Source organism: Oratosquilla oratoria, chromosome 16, assembly GCF_046742065.1.
Source record: "Oratosquilla oratoria isolate Oo_2021 chromosome 16, ASM4674206v1, whole genome shotgun sequence".
Classification (NCBI taxonomy): domain Eukaryota; kingdom Metazoa; phylum Arthropoda; class Malacostraca; order Stomatopoda; family Squillidae; genus Oratosquilla; species Oratosquilla oratoria.
In genome coordinates this window covers 9,187,292-9,209,450 of record NC_134792.1, presented here as the reverse complement: position 1 = coordinate 9,209,450, position 22,159 = coordinate 9,187,292, and the positions used below count along the sequence as shown (strand labels likewise).

At 42.8% G+C, this 22,159-nt stretch overlaps 1 protein-coding gene across 2 annotated transcripts in view; it reads right to left on the bottom strand.

The window, feature by feature from the left end:
- Spt5 (Transcription elongation factor subunit Spt5) overlaps nucleotides 1-21,801 on the bottom strand; it is a 188,025-nt gene extending 166,224 nt beyond the window's left edge. The window contains exons 1-3 of one of the 2 annotated variants that reach the window (XM_076199318.1): nucleotides 21,747-21,801; nucleotides 10,815-10,892; nucleotides 2,925-3,263 (exon numbers count right to left, since the gene is read on the bottom strand). In XM_076199318.1, the coding sequence (XP_076055433.1) occupies nucleotides 2,925-3,263; nucleotides 10,815-10,880 (405 nt within the window). In that variant the 5' untranslated portion in view covers nucleotides 10,881-10,892; nucleotides 21,747-21,801. Of the gene's footprint in view, nucleotides 1-2,924; nucleotides 3,264-10,814; nucleotides 10,893-21,693 lie in introns of both variants that reach the window. The other variant, XM_076199317.1, reaches the window with a different exon arrangement.
- Nucleotides 21,802-22,159: the final 358 nt, after the last annotated feature.

The following is a 22,159-nucleotide window of genomic DNA, read 5'->3' as shown; positions in this document are numbered from 1 at the left end:
ACTCCACCTATTCCTGCCACATATGCACCCAAGTATCTAAAATTATCCACTTTCTCCAGTCGCTCTCCCTTAATGCTCACTTCCAGTCTACTGCCACTTTCACCCCTTGTACATCTCATCACCTTACTTTTACCCACATTTATCTTTAGCTTTCTTCTATCACATACTCTCCCAGACTCTGTCACCAACTTTCTCAATCCCTCCTCCGATCCTGCCACAAGCGCAGTGTCGTCCGCAAACAACAGCTGGCTCACCTCCCACTTTTCTCCATTTTCTTTAACCATCTCCAATCCCTGACCCACTACCCTTGCATTTACCTCTCGTACTACCCCATCCATGTATAAGTTGAACAGCCAGGGCGACATAACGCATCCTTGACGAAGTCCCACCTTTACCTCGAACCACTCACTCTCTCCATTTCTAATTCTGACACAAGCTCTACTACTCTCATAAAAACTCTTGACAGCTCTCAGTAGCTTTCCTCCTATCCCGTATATCTGCATAACCTCCCACAGTGCCTTTCTGTCTACCCTATTGTAAGCCTTATCCAGATGCATAAAAGCCCAAAAAACATCATTCCCCTTTCCTATAGCTTTCTCACATATCTCTTACCACAAAAATCTGATCTACACAACCTCTACCCATCCTAAATCCACACTGTTCCTCACCAATTACTCCCTCTCTTCCTCTCCTAATCCTCTCAATCAAGATCCTCCCATAAGCCTTCCCAACTACAATTAAGCTAATCCCTATGAAACTACTACATTCACACTTGTCCCCTTTTCCCTTGTAAAGAGGAACTATACAGACACTCCTCCAGTCCTCCGGCACTCTACCCTCTCTCCAGCAAACATTAAATAACCTCACCAGCCAGTCCACCATCACTGTACCTCCTTTTTTTAGACATTCTGCATGGCATCCATCCTGACCAGGTGCCTTACCTGCTTTCATCATCTTAACAACTGTCTTCACTTCATCCTTCCTTATTTATTCTCCATTTTCCTCACTCATCACTCTCATTTTCTTAGCATTTCCCACTGCAGCTATCTTTCCCTCCCTATCCTCCTTCACATTTATCATCTCCCTAAAATATTCTGCCCATCTTCCCCTTACTGCCTTCTCTTCCATTATCATCTCTCCATCTGCACCTTTTACCTTTTCTTCTCTTCTTGATTCGCCTCCTCTTCCTCTTAATTTCTTTCCAAAACATCTTTTTATTACTTTCAAAATTTTCTGTCATACTCTTACCCCACTTCACATCTGCTCTCCTCTTTGCCTCCTTTACCTTTTGCTTTACTTCTCTTTTCTTTTCTTTGTACCTCTCATATGACTCCCTCGTCCTATTTTGTAACCAAAGTGTGAAAGCTCGCTTCTTCTCTTCTACAACTTTCTTTGTTTCCTCATCCCACCATTTACTACCCTTCCTTCTACTGTGACAATGATCCCTGAGCTTTCCCACTGAGCTCTTTGGGAAGAAAGTTTGGAATGTTGTCTATTGTATTAGTGTGATATATTTCTATAACACCAAATTATAGTAATAGGAGGGTAACAGTCACTGGCAGCTCTTGAAATTTATGATAGAATTTAGGTCTAGTCCACAGACCATTCTTTGTCTTCCTCTGAAAGACATTCCATCCACTTCTACTTTCCACATTATTTTTGGTAGTTTTTCCTCATCCAGGCTTTCCATATGCCCAAATCATCTCAGCACTCTAACCCAGTACATACATACATACATATACCAAGGCTTTTTCCCCCTTACAAGGGGGGTAGCCAAAATGGAAAAGGCATAAAATCATTCCCACCCATTCCATCCCAGAATACACTCCACACCCCTCCACCCTCCCTCTTATCTTAGCACCTCCTGAATGACAGGTCATCCCTGCACCTTGTCCACTGCCCTGGGTCACAGGCAGTGTCGCAAGACACAGCACATCCACAGCAAGGCCGCTTCATTAAATCGACCCCCCCTCTCCGTCCCCCCATTGCATAAAATGTGAGGACGGGGAGAAATCCCTTCAGGCTGCGTCAAATTTTGCTCACACATACTACCTCACCCCCATCCACCCCCCCCATTCCACCTCGTGCAATCACAATATCATCCATATACAACCATTCTCCATTCACCCCTGTCTTCTGTCCTCTCCTGTCCTTCCTCAACAGACATTCCCCTCTTCCCCAAAGCCCCCTTCACCCCATCCATCCACCTCATCCTAGGACGTCCCCTCATGTTCAATCCCTCCACATCTGCCTTCCACACCTCTTTTACTAGTCTTTCTTCACTCATTCTTTCCATGTGTCCAAACCATCCTAATATTCTTTCATCAACCCTATCTCCCAGCTCCTTTTCCACCCCTGTTCTCCTCCTCACCTCCCCAGTAAACACTAATAACATCAAAAAACAAAATTTCACACATTTCTAAGCTAACTACATCCCAAGGCCTTCTTCCTCCTTATAAGAGAAGTAGCCAAGTCAAGGCATGCACCCACCCCCATCCACCACCCTTGTTTTCCTCTTATTTTAGCTCCTCATGGATGAAGGTGAAGGGTCATCCCTGTCTCCTGCCCATTGCTTGGGTTGCAAACAATGCAGCAAGGCAGCACATCCACAGTAGGACTGCTTCACAAGGACCCCCTTCCCAGTCCTCTAATGCAGAAAATAAAGATGGGGAGAAATCTTTTCAGGCTGTCAAAATATCATCCATACAGAACCACCCTCCACTCATCCATATCTCTTGCCTTCTCCCTTCCTTGCTCAAAGCCCCTTTCACCCCATCTGTCCATACCATCATCAACTGTCCCCTCAAGTTTACTCCATCCACCTTTGCTTTCCACACCTCTTTTGCTAATCTTTTTTCATTCATTCTTCCCATGTGTCCATACCATACTATTTCTACATGTCAAAATAAATATGAGGAGATTACCGAATTTGCAATATCTTCTCCATCAGCAGGTTCCTCATCTCCACTTTGTTCCTCATCTCCACTACGAGCTTCCTCTGCTTCATCAGACCGTACAGATCTACTCCTACTTCGACTCCTGCTCCGACTTCTGCTTCTGCTGGCACTTCGACTCCTACTACGACTTCGGCTCTGACTCCTGCTTCTGCTCCGACTTCTGCTCTGACTCCGACTTCTGCTTCTACTCCTGCTCCTACTTCTGCTTCTGCTTCCACTGACACTTCTACTTGCACTTCTACTCCTGCTACGGCTTCTGCTTCGACTCTGTCTTTCTGAGCCTCCTTCCGAGCGTGCGTCTTCTGCCTAGAAAAGCAAAAGCAAACTGAAAACATTCCTCCTGTATATACATTGGGATAAATGGAAGATAATAATAATTGCTGCTCAAGTTTCAGAGTGAAAATCCCACAGCCCCACAGCAACTAGCAAGGGTCCTTGGGCTCTCCCATATATCTCTCTAGGAAGATACTATGGAATATCTGTGGTGTTGGTGTGGAACTGTTTCTATGTCACTGGGAGAAAGTTGGAGGACAAGGGGAACAGTCACCAGCTGTCAGCTTTCTGTATGTGAAAAGGTGTAAGAAATACAGCAAGTTGACAGATGTTAGGCCCAGTTTGGAGACTCGTGTTAGCACCATATGGCAGTACCTCCTGATGGGGATGAAGTGGTTAATAGGTTTTGATAACAGGCAGTTCTACTGTCCATCTTGCAGGATCACCATAAGTAGTTATCCATCATTGGTCCTGGAGGGAGGAGGAGGAGGAAGAGGAATAGGAGGAGTAAAAGGAGGAGGAACAGTAGGTAATCAACAAAGCAATCATAAAATTGTTAGCATTGTCTGGATAAAACCAAACATCCATCCATTACTAAATACTGTACCTTTAAATTTGCACACTACAGTTAGTGCAAACCATTTTGCAAACTTTTCAAGTATGCATAGTGGTCCTCATTTTTGGGACTCGTGTAACATCTCATTTACAAAAACCATGCAGGAGAAAGTGACTAACTGGCAACCTTCAGCCATCCACCTATGCAATAGCCATGTGAGACAAAGCCGGTCAGTGTGTGACTCATTCAGTGGATTTTTTTCTTTCTTTTTTATTGTCACCGAGTTTCTTTATTCTCACTGACGTCTCCATCAGAACAATTTAGGAAAATATTCAGAAGTGGTTGAATTACTCAAAAGTGAAAGCATGTGTGAAGCCCCTCGTCACTGCAAAACAAAGGCACCGCTGTGTCCAATTTGCCAAGGATCATAAAGACTGGGACCTTCTTCAGTGGCTCCTTTGGACCCATGAAGTGACCTTTTGCATACATGAGAACAAGGGAATGAAGGTGTGGAACTCTCTACGTCAGTGTGTGACCCACGCTTGACAATGACAAGCATCAAGTACCAGTCCTATCTTATGGTGTGGGTTGCCCTTGGCTATGGTGGTTTGGGGAACCTTGTAATACTCCCTAAGGGCCAGACTGTCAACTCTGAGTGCTACATTAACCTTCTGTAGGAGAATTTAGGGGAGTGTTTTGTGAAAACTGGGTGTGAGATCCTTCAGCAGGATGGTGTCCCTTGCCACACCTCAAGGGAGGCCAAAAATTGGCTCAGTGAAAGCGAGGTTGACTACATAGAATACTGACCTGGTCAGTCACCTGATATTTCCTCCATAGAAAAGATATGGGGCACCATGAAGGCACAGCTTCATCAGGACACATCTACAATTCCCAAACTTGAGATACTGGTAGCCATCCGGAAGGTGTGGGAGGAAATTCCTTCTTCACACTGTCAGAATTTGCCCGATTCTATCCCCAAGAGACTCCAGTAAGTCATAAAGGTAAAGGGATTCCCCATTGGGAAGTAGCATTGATGGTGTGTTTAATTACTTTTTGTACACACATATACCAAGGCTTTTTCCCCCTTTCAAGGGAGGTAGCCAAAAAGAAAAAGGCATAAAATCATTCCCACCCATTCCATCCCTGAATACACTCCACACCCCTCCACCCTCCCTCTTATCTTAGCACCTCCTGGATGACAGGTCATCCCTGCACCTTGTCCACTGCCCTGGGTCAGAGGCAGTGTCGCAAGTCACAGCACATCCACAGCAAGGCCACTTCATTAAATTGGTGACCCCCCCTCTCCATTCCCCCATGCATAAAAGGGGAAGACAGGGAGAAATCCCTTTGGGCTGCGTCAAATTTTGCTCACACATACTACCTCACCCCCCATCCCACAACCCATTCCACCTCATGCATCACATCATCATCCATATACAACCATTCTCCATTCACCCCTGTCTTCTGTCCTCTCCCGTCCTTCCTCAAAAGACATTCCCCTCTTCCCCAAAGGCCCCTTCACCCCATCCATCCCTCTCATCCTAGGAAGTCCCCTCATGTTCACTCCCTCCACATCTCTTTTACTAGTCTTTCTTCACTCATTCTTTCCATGTGTCCAAACCATCCAAATACTCTTTCATTAACCCTATCTCCCAGCTCCCTTTCCACCCGTTCTCCTCCTCACCTCCTCATTTCTCACTTTATCTAGCCTAGTAACCCCCATCATACTTCTCAGACACCTCATCTCAAATACATTCAAACTCCTTCTCTCATCCTCTCTTATGTTCCATGTTTCTGCCCTATACAGTGCTGTTGGTACAATCACTCTTTCATACAGTCTCCTCTTAGCATCCATTCCCAAATGTCTATTCCTCATTACACTTTTTAATCCACCAAGGCATTTACTCGCTTCTCTCAATCTACATTTTACCTCCACCTCCACTCCACCTTTTCCTGCCACATTTGCACCCAAGTATCTAAAACTATCCACTTCCTCCAGTCGCTCTCCCTTAACCCCTTCCATACGGTGCCGCATAAGTAGGCGTCATGGGGAGCGAGTGTATTCGCGAGGCTGCCATATCGGCGTCTTGATTATATTTATTGTAGTCGCCCCTCCATAATGACATTCTTTCTAATTCTTTTGTAATCGCATTTTCTATGGTTATCAAAATTCACGGGTGAAGAGAGAACGATCGATATAAGCGGTGACTATATTTTATGATGCGAGTATTATTACGACACGTCGTACGGCTGGCATTGGCTGCTGCCACCGAAATCTAAGTCCATGACGCCTACGTGTGCGGCACCGTATGGAAGGGGTTAATGCTCACTTCCAGTCTGCTGCCACTTTCACCCCTTGTACATCTCATCACCTTACTTTTACCCACATTTATCTTCAGATTTCTTCTTTCACACACTCTCCCAAACTCTGTCACCAACTTCCTCAATCCCTCCTCCAATCCTGCCACAAGCGCAGTGTCGTCCGCAAACAACAGCTGGCTCACCTCCCACTTTTCTCCATTTTCTTTAACCATCTCCAATCCCTGACCCACCACCCTTGCATTTACCTCTTGCACCACCCCATCCATGTACAAGATGAACAGCCAGGGTGACATAACGCATCCCTGATAAAGTCCCACCTTTACCTCGAACCACTCACTCTCTCCATTTCTAATCCTGACACACACTCTACTACTCTCGTAAAAACTCTTGACAGCTCCTAGAAGCTTTGTCCTTTCCCGTATAGCTGCAAAAAAAAAAACACAGTGCCTTCCTTTCTACCCTATCGTATGCCTTTTCCAGATCCATAAAAGCCCAAAAAACATCATTCCCCTTTCCTATAGCTTTCTCACATATCTGTCTTAACACAAAGATCTGATCTACACAACCTTTACCCTTCCTAAATCCACACTGTTCCTCACCAATTACTCCTTCTGTTCCTCTCCTAATCCTCTCAATCAAGATCCTCCCATAAGCCTTCCCAACTACACTTAACAAGCTAATCCCTCTGAAACTACTACTCACACTTGTCCCCTTTTCCCTTGTAAAGTGGAACTATACAGGCACTCCTCCAGTCCTCTGGCACTCTACCCTCTCTCCAGCAAACATTAAATAACCTCACCAGCCAGTCCACCATCATTGTATCTCCTTTTTTAAGACATTCTGTATGGCATCCATCCTGACCAGGTGCCTTACCTGCTTTCATCATCTTAACAACTGTCTTCACTTCATCCTTCCTTATTTCTCCTCCATTTTCCTCACTCATCACAGTCATTTTCTTAGCATTTCCCACTGCAGCTATCTTTCCCTCCCTATCCTCCTTCACATTTAACAACTCCCTAAAATATTCTGCCCATCTTCCTCTTACTGCCTTCTCTTCCATTATCATCTCTCCATCTGCACCATTTACCTTTTCTTCTCTACTTGATTCGCCTCCTCTTCCTCTCTTAATTTCTTTCCAAAACATCTTTTTATTACTTTCAAAATTTTCTGTCATACTCTTACCCCACTTCACATCTGCTCTCCTCTTTGCCTCCTTTACCTTGTGCTATACTTCTCTTTTCTTTTCCTTGTACCTCTCATATGACTCCCTCGTCCTATTTTGTAACCAATCTGTGTAAGCTCGCTTCTTCTCTTCTACAACCTTCTTTGTTTCCTCATCCCACCATTCACTACCCTTCCTTCTATTTCCTCCTGTCCTTCTTATTCCACACACCATCTTTGCACACTTTGTGACTCCCTCCTTGAACCATCCCCATTCCTCCTTCACTCCCTCACACTCCTCTCTCAGCTTCTTCTTGTGCTCCTTCTCCTTTAAAGAGTTCTCTCTAAGAACCCCCCTACCTTTTGTCCTTTTCCTCTTTCTCCATCAATCCTCCACTCTCAACTTACCTTCCACCAAAAAATTATCTGATTTTCCCCACTCTCTCCCCTTAGCACATGTACATCCTTAATTCTTCCTATTGTACTCCTATCTTCCACTACAAAGTCCATTAACACTCTATCTACCACCCTTCCATCCACCACCCTCTCCCATGTGTACTTATGCTTGACTTTCTTCTGAAACACTGTATTTGCTATCATCAACTCTCTTTCTAGACACATCTCCACCATCAACTCTCCACTACGATTCTTTCCTGGAACTCCACATTTCCCAACCACTCTGTCAATTTGTTCATTTCCTACCCTAGCATTACGGTCTCCCAGTACTACTACATTGACATTTCTCCCTAATCCCTCTATGCACTCATTTAAATCTATCCAAAAAGCCTCCCTTTCTTCTACACTCTTCTCTACCAGGCCCACATGCACTTACAAAAACCCACATCTCCTTTCCCAATTTCACCTTCATCCACATTATCCTTGAGGAAACCTCCTTCCACTCCACTACACACTTACCTATCTCTTCATTTACTAGTATAGCCACCCCTTCTCTCCCTCGCCCTCTCTTCACTCCTGATAACTTCCCACTTACACTCCCAAACTCACACTTGCCCTTCCCTCTCAACTTAGTTTCACTCTAAGCCAACACATCTTTCTTCTCACAAACATACTACCTATTTCTTCCATTTTACTCTCATCTGTACCACATCCATACACATTAAAAGACCCAAACCTTAAAGTGCTGGTTGGAAAACTTCTAGACCCTCTTATGCCTTTACTTTTTTTAGGAATGTCCCCTCAGATGAGAGGGAGGGTGGGAGGGGTGTGGAGTGTATTTAGAGATGAAATGGGTGGGAGTGTTTTTATGCCTTTCCCTTTTTGGCTACCTCCCTTGAAAGGGGGAAAAAGCCTTGGTATATGTATGTAGGAATGTCCCCTGTGGGGCTACAGGGAGAGGGATGCCTGGTCCCAATCCCCGTCCCTTTTTTCTCGCTCCTTATGATCCAAGTGAAAATACTTGGTGGCAGTAATCTTTTGCCCCCACAACAGGGTAGGTAGGCAAAAAAGGAAATGAATATTCAGAGAAATTGTACAGGACAGTAACAAGGGGTTGGGGGACAGCATAACAGAGAGACAGTTGTAGTATAAAAGTGTCATTTCTCTATGAACAGAGTTTTCCTCTATCACAGACAAAATGATGTGTGGCTCTGGTCCATAGGGGCACCCCATATAGACCCTAAAGTATCAACTGCATGCTACTTTGCCACAATAACATGCAGCCAACACCCCAGATGTGGTATGTAATACAATCCATGATTAGAAATGGAGAGAGTGAGTGGTTCGAGGTAAAGGTGGGACTTCGTCAGGGATGTGTTATGTCACCCTGGTAGTTCAACTTATACATGGATGGGATGGTACAAGAGGTAAATGCAAGGGTGGTGGGTTAAAGGTTGGAGATAGTTAAAGTTTACGGATGACACTGCACTTGTAGCAGGATCAGAGGAGGGATTGAGGAAGTTAGTTAGAGTTTGGGAAGGTGTGCAAAAGAAGGAAGTTGAAGATAAATGTGGGTAAAAGTATGGTGATGAGATGTACAAGGGGTGAAAGTGGTAGTAGACTGGAAGTGAGTATTAAGAGAGAATGGAGAAAATGGATAGTTGTAGATACTTGGGTACGAATGTGGCAGGAAAGGGAGGAGTGGAAGTGGAGATAGAATGTAGATTGAAAGAAGCGATTAACAAGTGTAATGAGAAATAGACATTTGGGAATGGATGCTATGAGGGGATTGTATGAAGGAGTGATTGTACCAACAGCACTACGGGGCAGAAACATGGAACATAAGAGAGGATGAGAGAAGGAGTTTGAATATATTTGAAATGTGTCTGAGAAGTATGATAGGGGTTACTATGCTGGATAGTGTGAGAAATGAGGAGGTGAGGAGGAGGAGAATGGGGTGGAAAGGGAGTTGGGAGATAGGGTGGATGAAAGAGTATTAGGATGGTTTGGACACATGGAAAGAATGAGTGAAAAAAGACTAGTAAAAGAGGTGTGGAAGGCAGATGTGGAAGGAGTGAACATGAGGGAGCGACCTAGGATGAGATGGAGGGATGGGGTAAAAGGGGCTTTGAGGAATGTCTGTTGAGGAAGGATGGTAGAGGACAGAAGACACGGGTGAATGGAAAATGGTTGTATATGGATGATGTTGTGAGGCATGAGGTGGAATGGGTGGGGAAGGGGAAAGAGGGAGTATGCATGAGAAAAATTTGATGCAGCCCGAGGGGATTTCTCCCAATCTTCTTTTCAGCACGAGGGGATGGAGAGGGGAGGTCGCCGATTTAATGAAGCAGCCTTGCTGTGGATGTGTTGTGTCTTGCAACACTGCTTCTTTCCCAGGGCAGTGTACAAGATGCAGGGATGACCTGTCATCCAGGAGGTGCCAAGATAAGAGGGAGGGAAGAGGGTGGAGGGGGGGTGGAGTGTGATAGGGATGGAATGGATGGGAGTGTTTTTTATGCCTCTGTTTTTTGGCTACCTCCCTTATAAGGGGGAAAAAAGCCTTTGGTATATGTATGTCATTAATTTAGCATATTGGAGTATGGGTGAATACCCTGGTTTTGGGTATTGACTACATGGTAACATGTTGCCAATACTTTAGGGAGAGTAACAGTACTGTACACACCACCACATGGCATAGAACGTGCATCATGTTGCCCATGACCTGACGCTCTCTGACAGTATGACCCTGCTTAACCCACCCTAACCTAATCCAGTGCAATTATGTAATTACGCATCACAGGTGACTACCCGCCGCGTGTAAAATCAGTTCAGTTGTACCTTACAATAAAGGAAACAAACCAAAACCTCTTTCTCTTCACCACAGTAGCATCGTGACAGTACTACTGCATCTCATCATTCCTTTAAGAGTAGAATTTTCTCTAACACAGGTGAATGATATCTGGCTCTGGTCTACAAGAGCACCCAAAAAGTCCCAAATATTGACAGCGTATCACCATACAATTAGTAACCTAGTACAGGGTATTGATGGAATATTAAATCAGATTCTTACTTTTATACTAGGCAACAGAATTTTATCTGGTCTTGAACTTTGCTAGTAGAAAACATAATAAATTAACTAAATGGCATACCTCACTCTCACTTCCTCTGTCCGATTTCTCAGAATCAGAGTGCATACTTGCTTCACTGTCCGACATGGTGGTGACAATCTGAAAGAAGAATAATGCCAAATAATTTTTTTCGCTTGGGGACACTTTTGTATTTAGTACATACATACATATACCAAGGCTTTTTCCCCCTTACAAGGGAGGTAGCCAAAAAGGGAAAGGCATAAAATCATTTCCACCCATTCCATCCCTGAATACACTCCACACCCCTCCACCCTCCGTCTTATCTGCACACATATGCTATATAGGACTAGAAAATCAAATATTAATTTTGAAAATCATAATACATCAATGTAATATACATTTTTTTGGTGGAAATGAATAACAGAAAATGTTGCTAAAGATGATACACTAATGAACAGAGCCATGGTGACTGCCTGAGAAGCCGGTTTTGTTTTAATAGATGTGATCGAAGAAAATAAAGTTAGATAAATTTATCTATTCTAACCTAACCTGCATTTAGTAATGCAGTACCTGTAATTCTAGGGGTCATCAGGGATGTCAGTGGCTTGTACACTTCTTTGACCTCCCCATCTATCAAAACAAAGATGGCTTCTCAAGCAGTCACCCCAGCTCTGTTCAATAGTGTATCACTTTTAGCAACTATTTCTGTTGTTGATTTCTGCCAAGAAAAACATTACACATATGTGACAGAGCAAAAAAAAAAAAAAAAAGTAAATGATAATGTATCAATGTAGTATACAGTATTCTTGGGAGAAATCAATAACAAAAAAGTTAATAAAGGCTATACCCAAACATAGCTGCTTTGTTTTGGTAGATGCAGGGGTCAAACAAATTACAGTATAATAAATTTGTCTATTATAACCTAACCTGCACTAAGTAATGCAGTACCTGTACATCTAGAGGTCATCTGGGTTGTCTTCTTCAACCTCCAAATCTATTAATTTACACCAAGAAAAATATTCATTATTTTGATGCATCATAATTTACAAAACTAATATTTTGCTAATGCTATATTGTGTAGCGTAGATGTGCACTTCTACAAAATTACCATGTGATTTCCTGTTATTTTTTTCTCCCTGTGGCTCCATAGGGGACATTCCTAAATAAAAGTAAAGGCATAAGAGGGTCTAGGAGTTTTCCAACCAATACCCTCAGGTTTGGGTCTTTTCATGTGCATGGATGTGGTACAGATGAGAGTAAAAGGGAAGGGATAGGTAGTATGTCTATAAGAAGAAAGATGGATGTGTTGGCTTTGAGTGAAACTAAGTTGAGAGGGAAGGGGGAGTGTGAGTTTGGGAGTGTAAGTGGGAGGTTCTCAGGAGTGAAGAGAGGACATGGGAGAGAAGGGGTGGCTATCTAGTAAGTGAAGAGATAAATAACATGTGGTGGAGTGGAAGGAGGTTTCTTCAAGGTTAATGTGGATGAAGGTGAAACTGGGAAAGGAGATGCGGGTTTTTGTAAGTGCATAAGGGCCTGGTAGTGAGAAGAGTGTAGAATAAAGGGAGGCTTTTTGGATAGATTTAAATGAGTGCATAGAGGGATTAGGGAGGAACGTCAATGTAGTAGTATTGGGAAACCTTAATGCTAGGGTAGGAAATGAACCTACAGATGGAGTGGTTGGGAAATGTGGAGTTCCAGGTAAAAATTGTTGTGGAGAGTTGATGGTGGAGATGTGTCTAGAAAGAGATTGATTATAGCAAATAGAGTGTTTCGGAAGAAAGTCAAGCATAAATACACGTGAGAGAGGGTGGTGGATGGAAGGGTGGTAGATAGTGTTATTGGACTATGTAGTGGTAGATAGGAGTATATCAGGAGGAGTTAAGGATGTACATATTCTAAGAGGAGAGAGTGGTGGAATATCAGATCATTTTCTGGTGGAAGGTATGTTGAAAGTGGAGGATAGATGGAGAGAAAGGAAAAGGACAAAAGGTAGGGAGGTGCTTAGAGTGAACTGCTTGAATGAGAAGGAAAAGGAGGAGTACAAGAAGCTGAGAGAGCAGTGGGAGGGAGTGAAGGATAGAGTACTAGGAGTGGAGGAGGAATGGGGATGGTTCAAGGAGGGAGTCATAAGGTGTGCAAAGATGGTGTGTGGAACAAGGACGGGAGGAAATAGACGGAAGGGTAGTGAGTGGTGGGATGAGGAAACAAAGGTGGTAGAAAAGGAGAAGCAAGCTTTCAAAGATTGGTTACAAAATAGGATGAGGGAGTCATATGAGAGGTACAAAGAAATGAGAAGAGAAGTGAAGCACAAGAAAAAGGAGGTGAAGGGGAGAGCAGATGTGAAATGGGGTAAGAATATGACAAAATTTTGAAAGTAATAAAAAGATGTTTTGGAAAGAAATTAAGAGAGAAAGAGGAGGCAAATCAAGTAGAGAAGAAAAGGTAAAAGGTGCAGATGGAGAGATGATAATGGAGGAGAAGGCAGTAAGAGGAAGATGGGAAGAGTATTTTATGGAGTTTCTAAATGTGAAGGAGGATAGGAAGGGAAAGATAGCTGCAGTGGGAAATGCTAAGAAAATGACCGTGATGAGTGAGGACAATGGAGGAGAAATAAGGAAGGATGAAGAGAAGACAGTTGTTAAGATGATGAGAGAAGGTAAGGCACCTGATCTGGATGGATGCCAGAGAGAATGTCTGAAAAAAGGAGGTACAGTGATGGTGGACTGGCTGGTGAGGTTATTTAATGTTTGTTTCAGAGATGGTAGAGTACCAGACTGGAGGAGTGCCTGTATAGTTCCACTTTACAAGGGAAAAGGGGACAAGTGTGAGTGTAGTAGTTTCAGAGGGATTAGCTTGCTAAGCGTAGTTGGGAAGGCTTATGGGAGGATCTTGATTGAGAGGATTAGGAGAGGAACAGAGGGAGTAACTGGCGAGGAACAGTGTGGATTTAGGACAGGTAGAGGTTGCGTAGATCAGATTTTTGTGGTAAGACAGATATGTGAGAAAGCTATAAGAAAAGGTAAGGATGTTTTTTGGGCTTTTATGGATTTGGAAAAGGCTTATGAGAGGGTAGACAGGAAGGCACTGGGTTTTTTTGCAGATATACGGGGTAGGAGGAAAGCTTTTGGGAGCTGTCAAGAGTTTTTACGAGAGTAGTAGAGTGTGTGTCAGGATTAGAAATGGAGGGAGTTAGTGGTTCGGGGTAAAGGTGGGACTTCATCAGGGATGTATTATGTTGCCCTGGCTGTTCAACTTATACTTGGATGGGGTGGTGTGAGAGGTAATTGCAAGGGTGGTGGGTCAGGGATTGGAGATGGTTAAAGAAAATGGAGAAAAGTGGGAGGTGAGCCAGCTGTTGTTTGCGCACGACACTGCACTTGTGGCAGGATCAGAGGAGGGATTGAGGAAGTTAGTGACAGTTTGGGAGAGTGTGTGAATGAAGTTGAAGATAAATGTGGGTAAAAGTATGGTGATGAGATGTACAAGGGGTGAAAGTGGCAGCAGACTGGAAGAGAGCATAAAGAGAGACTGAAGGTAGTGGATAGTTTTAGATACTTGGGTACGAATGTGACAGAAAAGGGAGGAGTGGAAGTGGAGGTAGAATGTAGATTGAGAGAAGTGAGTAAATGCCTTGGTGGTAAAGTGTAATGAGAAATAGACATTTGGGAATGGATGCTAAGAGGATGTTGTATGAAGGATTGTGCCCATAGCACTGAGGCAGAAACATGGAACATAAGACAGGAAGAGAGGAGTTTGAATGTGAGGAATTTGAAGGTGATGAAAGTGGCAGCAGACTGGAAGTGAGCATAAAGAGAGACTGGAGGTAGTGGATAGTTTTAGATACTTGGGTATGAATGTGGCAGGAAAGGGAGGAGTGGAAGTGGAGGTAGAATGTAGATTGAGAGAAGTGAGTTGGATTAAAAAGTGTAATGAGAAATAGACATTTGGGAATGGAGACTAAGAGGATGTTGTAGGAAGGAGTGATTGTGCCAACAGCACTGTATGAGGCAGAAACATGGAACATAAGAGGAAGAGAGGAGTTTGAATGTGTTTGTGATGAGGTGTGAGAAGTATGATAGGGGTTACTAGGCTAGATAGAGTGAGAAATGAGGAAGTGAGGAGAATGGGGGTGGTAAGGGAGTTGGGAGATAGGGTGGATGAAAGAGTATTGGGATGGTTTGGACACATGGAGAGAATGAGTGAAGAAACACTAGTAAAAGAGGTATGGAAGGCAGATATGGAAGGAGTGAACATGAGGGGGCGACTTAGGATGTGATGGGTGGATGGGGTAAAAAGGGCTTTGGGGGAGAGAGGAATGTCTGTTAAGGAAGGACAAGAGAGGACAGAAAACAGGTGTGAATGGAGAATGGTTGTATATGGATTATGTTGTGATGCATGAGGTGGAATGTGTGGGGGATGGGGGTGAGGTAGTATGTGTGAGAAAAATTTGACGCAGCCCGAAGGGACTTCTACCCATCTTTTCTTTTTCTGCATTGGGGTGGGGGTGGGGGGGGGGGGTCACCATTTTAATATAGTGGCCTTGCTGTGGATGTGCTGTGTCTTGCGACACTGCTCCTGATCCAGGGCAGTGGACAGGATTCAGGGATGACCTATCATCCAGGTGTCAAGATAGGAGGGAGGGTAGTGGGTGGAGGGAAGTGGAGTGTATTGGGGATGGAATGGGTGGAAATGTTTTTTATGCGTTTGTTTTTTTGCTACCTCCCTTGGAAGGGGGAAAAAGCCTTGGTATATGTATCTTGGGTAGTTGTGCACTTCTAGAAAATACTGTAAATTATGATCAATCCACCAATCTGTTACCCTAGTCTTGAAGGAAGGAAGGAAGGAAGGAAGGAAAAAAAAAAAAAGTTACCTCCAGCACATGAAGACACTATTACTGATCTTGGCATAAGTTCATGAGAATTTAAGACCATAGCTTAGGATAGGTTTGCTTAAGAATATTATGGTGCGATATAACATTAGAAAATTAAATATTAATTTTGTCAATTAATACATGAACGTAATATGCAATTTTCTTGGCAGATATAAAAAACAAAAAACTAGGATATGGTATGGACCAGGTGTTCTCCAACTCCAGGTGATGTTAATAGCACTGTTACAAAGACAATTGGGCTTCCTTGGACTTTAAGAGAGAGCATGGGGTTCTGCCGTCATATGTTAATTGCCCGAAGTACAATAATAATAAGGCCGTCAGCATTCGTGACAATGACAACCTGGATAATCTTTAGAATTTGAGGTACCGAATTACTAAACACAGTCAGCAACTACAGGAAGGAGAAAACAATCTTCTTTGACCATAATATAATTCTAGTTAACACAACATACAGGAAAAGTAGGACACATTAGAAATGCACGACTCCACCAGATATGACTCCCTTTGCCAGCTTGATCTTTTTCAGTGAAAAGGTAGACTAGGTACAGATGCAGCGGGAGCTTGGGGAATTAGACTAGAACCTGGTAATACAGGAACCCAATCCCAACTCCAAATTAAACATATTGTTGAGGACAATGCTGGAGATGTGTACTACCTGTGCCGCAAAAAAATAAGAGAAAAGATCACAGATACACCATCCCACATAACAGAAAAATCCTTGTGAGGAAACATGTCAACCTCAACGATAAACTAAGAAAAAGTAGCGATGATGCCCTAAAGCTTTCAATCATTACAAAAATAGTGGACATTGAACAAAAAATCAAGTACTCACACGAGGAACAGAGGAGAACTGATGAGAACCAAGCTATAGAAAATATAAAGCACAATCCCAAATTCTTCTACAGCAACTGCAAAAAATTCTTGAAGACCAAATCACAGATTGGACCCCTTGTAACCGACCAAGGAACCACAACAGACAACCCACAAGAAACCTGCCAGATGCTGGCACACCAGTACAACAGTGTGTTTAGCATACCAAAGAAGCAGGCAGAAACCCACGACCCCACAACATTTTTCAATAAAGAGACAACCAATCAAAACCAACTCAGACCTTCAAGTCACAGTAGAGGACATCATAAAGGTGATAAAGGAGCTAAAGATAAATTTGGCTGCTGGACCAGACAGCATTCTGGCGATCCTACTCCTAAAATGCAGCGAGATCTTAGTAGTCCCAATCCATATGTTGTGGCAATCTTCCCTGGACAAAGGTAAGATCCCGGCATTACTGAAACAAGCCATTAAAAGCCCGATATATAAAGGAGGAGACAGGACTTTGCCAAAGAATTATCGACCTGTTGCCCTCACGTCCCACATTATCAAAGTAATTGAGAAATGCATAAGGGACAAACTGTTTACATACCTCGAAAAGAATAACCTCATAAAAGAGAACCAGCATGGTTTTAGAAAAGGTCGGTCTTGCCTCTCAAACCTACTGACACACTACGACTGGCTGCTAAGGAACCTGTCAGAGGGGAAGAATGTTGATGTAGTATTTCTAGACTTTGCCAAAGCCTTTGACAAGGTAGACCACGGAGTCCTACTCCACAAAGCAAGGGACCTAGGAATCTCAGGGAAGCTAGGAATATGGCTTCACAACTTCCTGACAGACCGTACCTAAACAGTTGCAATTGATGGCTTGAATTCTAGCGAAACCAAAGTAGTAAGCGGAGTACCACAAGGCTCTGTCCTTGGCCTCCTCCTATTCCTCATTCATATGAATGACATAAATAGGAGAGTGGTCTCAACCCTCCTGTCTTTTGTCGATGACACCCATATCAGTCATGCAGTGCTGGAAAGTAAAGACATACGCCATCTACAAGACGGCCTCGATGTGGTTTATGCTTGGGCTCACGATTGCAATATGCAGTTCAATGTAGAGAAGTTTGAGGTCATGAGATATGGCACCAACCAAGATATTAACCCCTTCCATACGGTGCCGCACACGTAGGCGTCATGGGGAGCGAGTGTATTCGCGAGGCTGCCATATCGGCGTCTTGATTATATTTATTGTAGTCGCCCCTCCATAATGACATTCTTTCTACTTCTTTTGTAATTGCATTTTCTATGGTTATCAAAATTCACGAGTGAAGAGAGAACGATCGATATAAGCGGTGACTATATTTTATGATGCGAGTATTATTACGACACGTCGTACGGCTGGCATTGGCTGCTGCCACTGAGATCTAAGTCCATGACGCCTACGTGTGCGGCACCGTATGGAAGGGGTTAAAGATAACACCAAACTGCATATGGACAGAGGAATGAAAATCACACCCAAAGACCATGTAAAATGTCTGGGTATTTATCTAGGTGATGACGCCACTTTCCAGCACCACAACACGCAGAAGGTGAAAAGAGCACGGGGCCAGCTGGGTATTACGGACTTTCTCCTCAAGAAAGGCAGAGGTAATGCTACCCCTTTAGAAGGCACTAATTCAACCTATCCCGGACTACTATAGCCAACTCTGGTCACAACATAAACAAGGAGACATCCAGAGGCTTGAGGCTGTCCAAAGAAATTACACCATGCACATCAGGGGGATGAAGGATGTCAATTATTGGTATCACTTGGAAGCACTGGGACTCTACTCCCAACAAAGGAGGAGAGAAAGGTATAGGGTCATATATACATGGAAAATCATGGAGGGCCTTGTTCCTGAACCCACGCCCTCAACAATCAAGCCATATCACAGTGTAAGGCATGGATGCAAGTGTGAGAGACAAATGCTCCCACCAAGAGCCCCAGAGAGAGTTAAGACTTCACTAACATCTAGCCTAGGTCACTTGGGTCAAAAATTTTCAACGCTCTCCCAAAAGAAGTGAGAGAGAAAACCAACTGCTCGGTGGACTGCTTCAAGCATGTACTGGACAGGTTTCTATGGAAGGTGCCAGACGAGCCCCCAGTGCCAGGCTACACCACCATCAGTAGGTTGTCATCCAACAAAATAAAAGACCAACTGGCCCTTGTGAGGAGGGAAAGCAGGACTGGCAGCAGAGGTAGATAACTACGGCTGTGAGGTTAGACCTTGGAACTTCTCCAAATAAAGCTAGTAAGTAATTGGTTAGATTACATAGGTTAAGTTAGGTTAGGTAGGTTATGTTAGGTTAGAATAGACAAATTTATCATCCATTTATTTCTTCAACCTCAGCACTTATCAAAACAAACACGGTGTATCATTCAACCGCCGCAACTTCATTTGTTAGATAATAGGTTTTAGCATATTATATTCATCTATTATAATTTACATACATACATACATATACCAAGGCTTTTTCCCTCTTACAAGGGAGATAGCCAAAAAGGAAAAGGCATAAAATCATTCCCACCCATTCCATCCCTGAATACACTCCACACACCTCCACCCCCGTGATTAGTGAGGAAAATGGAGGAGAAATAAGGAAGGATGAAGTGAAGGCAGTTGTTAAGATGATGAAAGCAGGTAAGGCACCTGGTCTGGATGGATGCCATGCAGAATGTCTAAAAAAAGGAGGTACAGTGATGGTGGACTGGCTGGTGAGGTTATTTAATGTTTGCTGGAGAGAGGGTAGAGTGCCGGAGGACTGGAGGAGTGCCTGTATAGTTCCACTTTACAAGGGAAAAGGGGACAAGTGTGAATGTAGTAGTTTCAGAGGGATTAGCTTGTTAAGTGTAGTTGGGAAGGTTTATGGGAGGATCTTGATTGAGAGGATTAGGAGAGGAACAGAGGGAGTAATTGGTGAGGAACAGTGTGGATTTAGGATGGGTAGAGGTTGTGTAGATCAGATCTGTGGTAAGACAGATATGTGAGAAAACTATAGGAAAGGGGAAGGATGTTTTTTAGGCTTTCATGGATTTGGAAAAGGCTTACGATAGGGTAGACAGTAAGGCACTGTGGGAGGTTATACAGATATATGAGATAGGAGGAAAGCTTCTAGGAGCTGTCAAGAGTTTTTATGAGAGTAGTAGAGCTTGTGTCAGGGTTAGAAATGGAGAGAGTGAGTGGTTCAAGGTAAAGGTGGGACTTCGTCAAGGATGTGTTGTGTCGCCCTGGCTCTTCAACTTATACTTGGATGGGGTAGTGCGAGAGGTAAATGCAAGGGTAGTGGGTCAGGGATTGGAGATGGATAAAGAAAATGGAAAAAAGTGGGAGGTGAGCCAGCTGTTGTTTGAGGACGACACTGCGCTTGTGGCAGGATCGGAGGAGGGATTGAGGAAGTTGGTGGCAGAGTTTGGGAGAGTATGTGATAGAAGAAAGCTAAAGATAAATGTGGGTAAAAGTAAGGTGATGAGATGTACAAGGGGTGAAAGTGGCAGCAGACTGGAAGTGAGCATTAAGGGAGAGCGACTGGAGAAAGTGGATAGTTTTAGATACTTGGGTGCAAATGTGGCAGGAAAAGGTGGAGTGAAGGTGGAGGTAGAATGTAGATTGAGAGAAGCGAGTAAATGCCTTGGTGGATTGAAGAGTGTAATGAGGAATAGACATTTGGGAATGGATGCTAAGAGGAGACTGTATGAAAGAGTGATTGTGCCAACAGCACTGTATGGGTCAGAAACATGGAACATAAGAGAGGAAGAGAGAAGGAGTTTGAATGTGTTTGAGATGAGGTGTCTGAGATGTATGATGGGGGTTACTAGGCTAGATAGAGTGAGAAATGAGGAGGTGAGGAGGAGAACAGGGGTGGAAAGGGAGTTAGGAGATAGGGTTAATGAAAGAATATTAGGATGGTTTGGACACATGGAAAGAATGAGTGAAGAAACACTAGTAAAAGAGGTATGGGAGGCAGATGTGGAGGGAGTGAACATGAGGGGACGTCCTAGGATGAGGTGGATGGATGGGGTGAAGGGGGCTTTGGGGAAGAGGGGAATGTCTGTTGAGGAAGGACAGGAGAGGACAGAAGACAGGGGTGAATGGAGAATGGTTGTATATGGATGATGTTGTGATGCATGAGGTGGAATGGGCAGAGGGATGGGGGGTGAGGTAGTATGTGTGAGCAAAATTTGACGCAGCCCGAAGGGATTTCTCCTTTTATGCATGGGGGGACGGAGAGGGGGGGTTGCCGATTTAATGAAGCAGCCTTGCTGTGGATTATAATTTACAAAATTAATAATGGAGAATTTTCTATTGCTATATTCATATTGCATAGGTGTGCACAACTAAAATTTTACTACCAGTATTATAAATTATTGACGAATGGAATAAATTTAGTAACCATGTAGTAAGCACTGAAACTATCAGTTGTTTTAAGAAATGATTAGACAACTTTCTGGATGGGGATGACAGGTGGTGATGGATACAGAGCTGCCCGCCTACTGTAGGCCTTATCTATGGTCTCTTGCAGTCTCCTTCATTATGTTCTTATAAGCAGAAATTTTCATAAGATTAACAAAAGCAATATTTATATTGTCCTCTTAATTATTAACACAACTATTTACTATATTTTGTCCCAAAAAATTATGAATAGACAACCCACATATGGCATGTAATTATCATTATGAACAAATTAAATGATAATCATAAACATCACTTTCTGTAGGAAGAACATTTGATCAATTATTCTAGTAATGTTGCAAATGTAATAAATGAACCACCATATGTAATGCTTTAATAGCAGAACTTGTTAAGTTGTTGAAGCCTTGACATAAACAAAATAATCATTGCATCTGTTACATATAACTGGTGACAGTAGACAGTAGTATAAGCTGGGAGCCGTAGGATGTAAAATTTACCAATTTCAACAGGTAAACCTAATATGAATCATACACGCACGATACGTTAATACTGCTATAAAGAAAAATTTTCATGATGACTTTCATTGATCTCACACCGGCAATGAATTTTGTGTAACTACAATTTGCTGGAGTTTGGTTATAATAATAATGCGTCCTTCACAAATTACATTCCAACATTTGGAACCACCCCTGCATTAACATAATCAATCACTTTCTATTGTAACAATGGCCTACTCCCAGTTTACTTTAGACTTTAGTAATAACAAAAACATTCGTACAATGTTACGAAAATATAGCTGAAACTTTATAGCGACACAGAATTTAGACGTACACTTCAATATGGCCGGATTGTTTTGTTTTGTCCTCAGGGAAATCTGAACTTAGATTTTGGTCCTCGATAAAAATTATACATACCTACTCATATATATATAATATATATACATATATATATATATATATATATATATATATATATATATATATATATATATATAATATTATATAATATTATATATATATATATATATATATATATATATATATATATATATATATATATATGTGTGTGTATTTACCTAGTTGTATTTTACGGGAAGGGGAGCTATGCTCGTGGGGTCCCGTCTTCATATCTCATTTTATCTAAACTATTTTTAAATTCATGTATTGTTTTTGCACACACCACTTTCTCATCTAACTTGTTCCAACTGTCTATTACTCTGTGAGGAAAGCTGTTCTTTTTCAAAT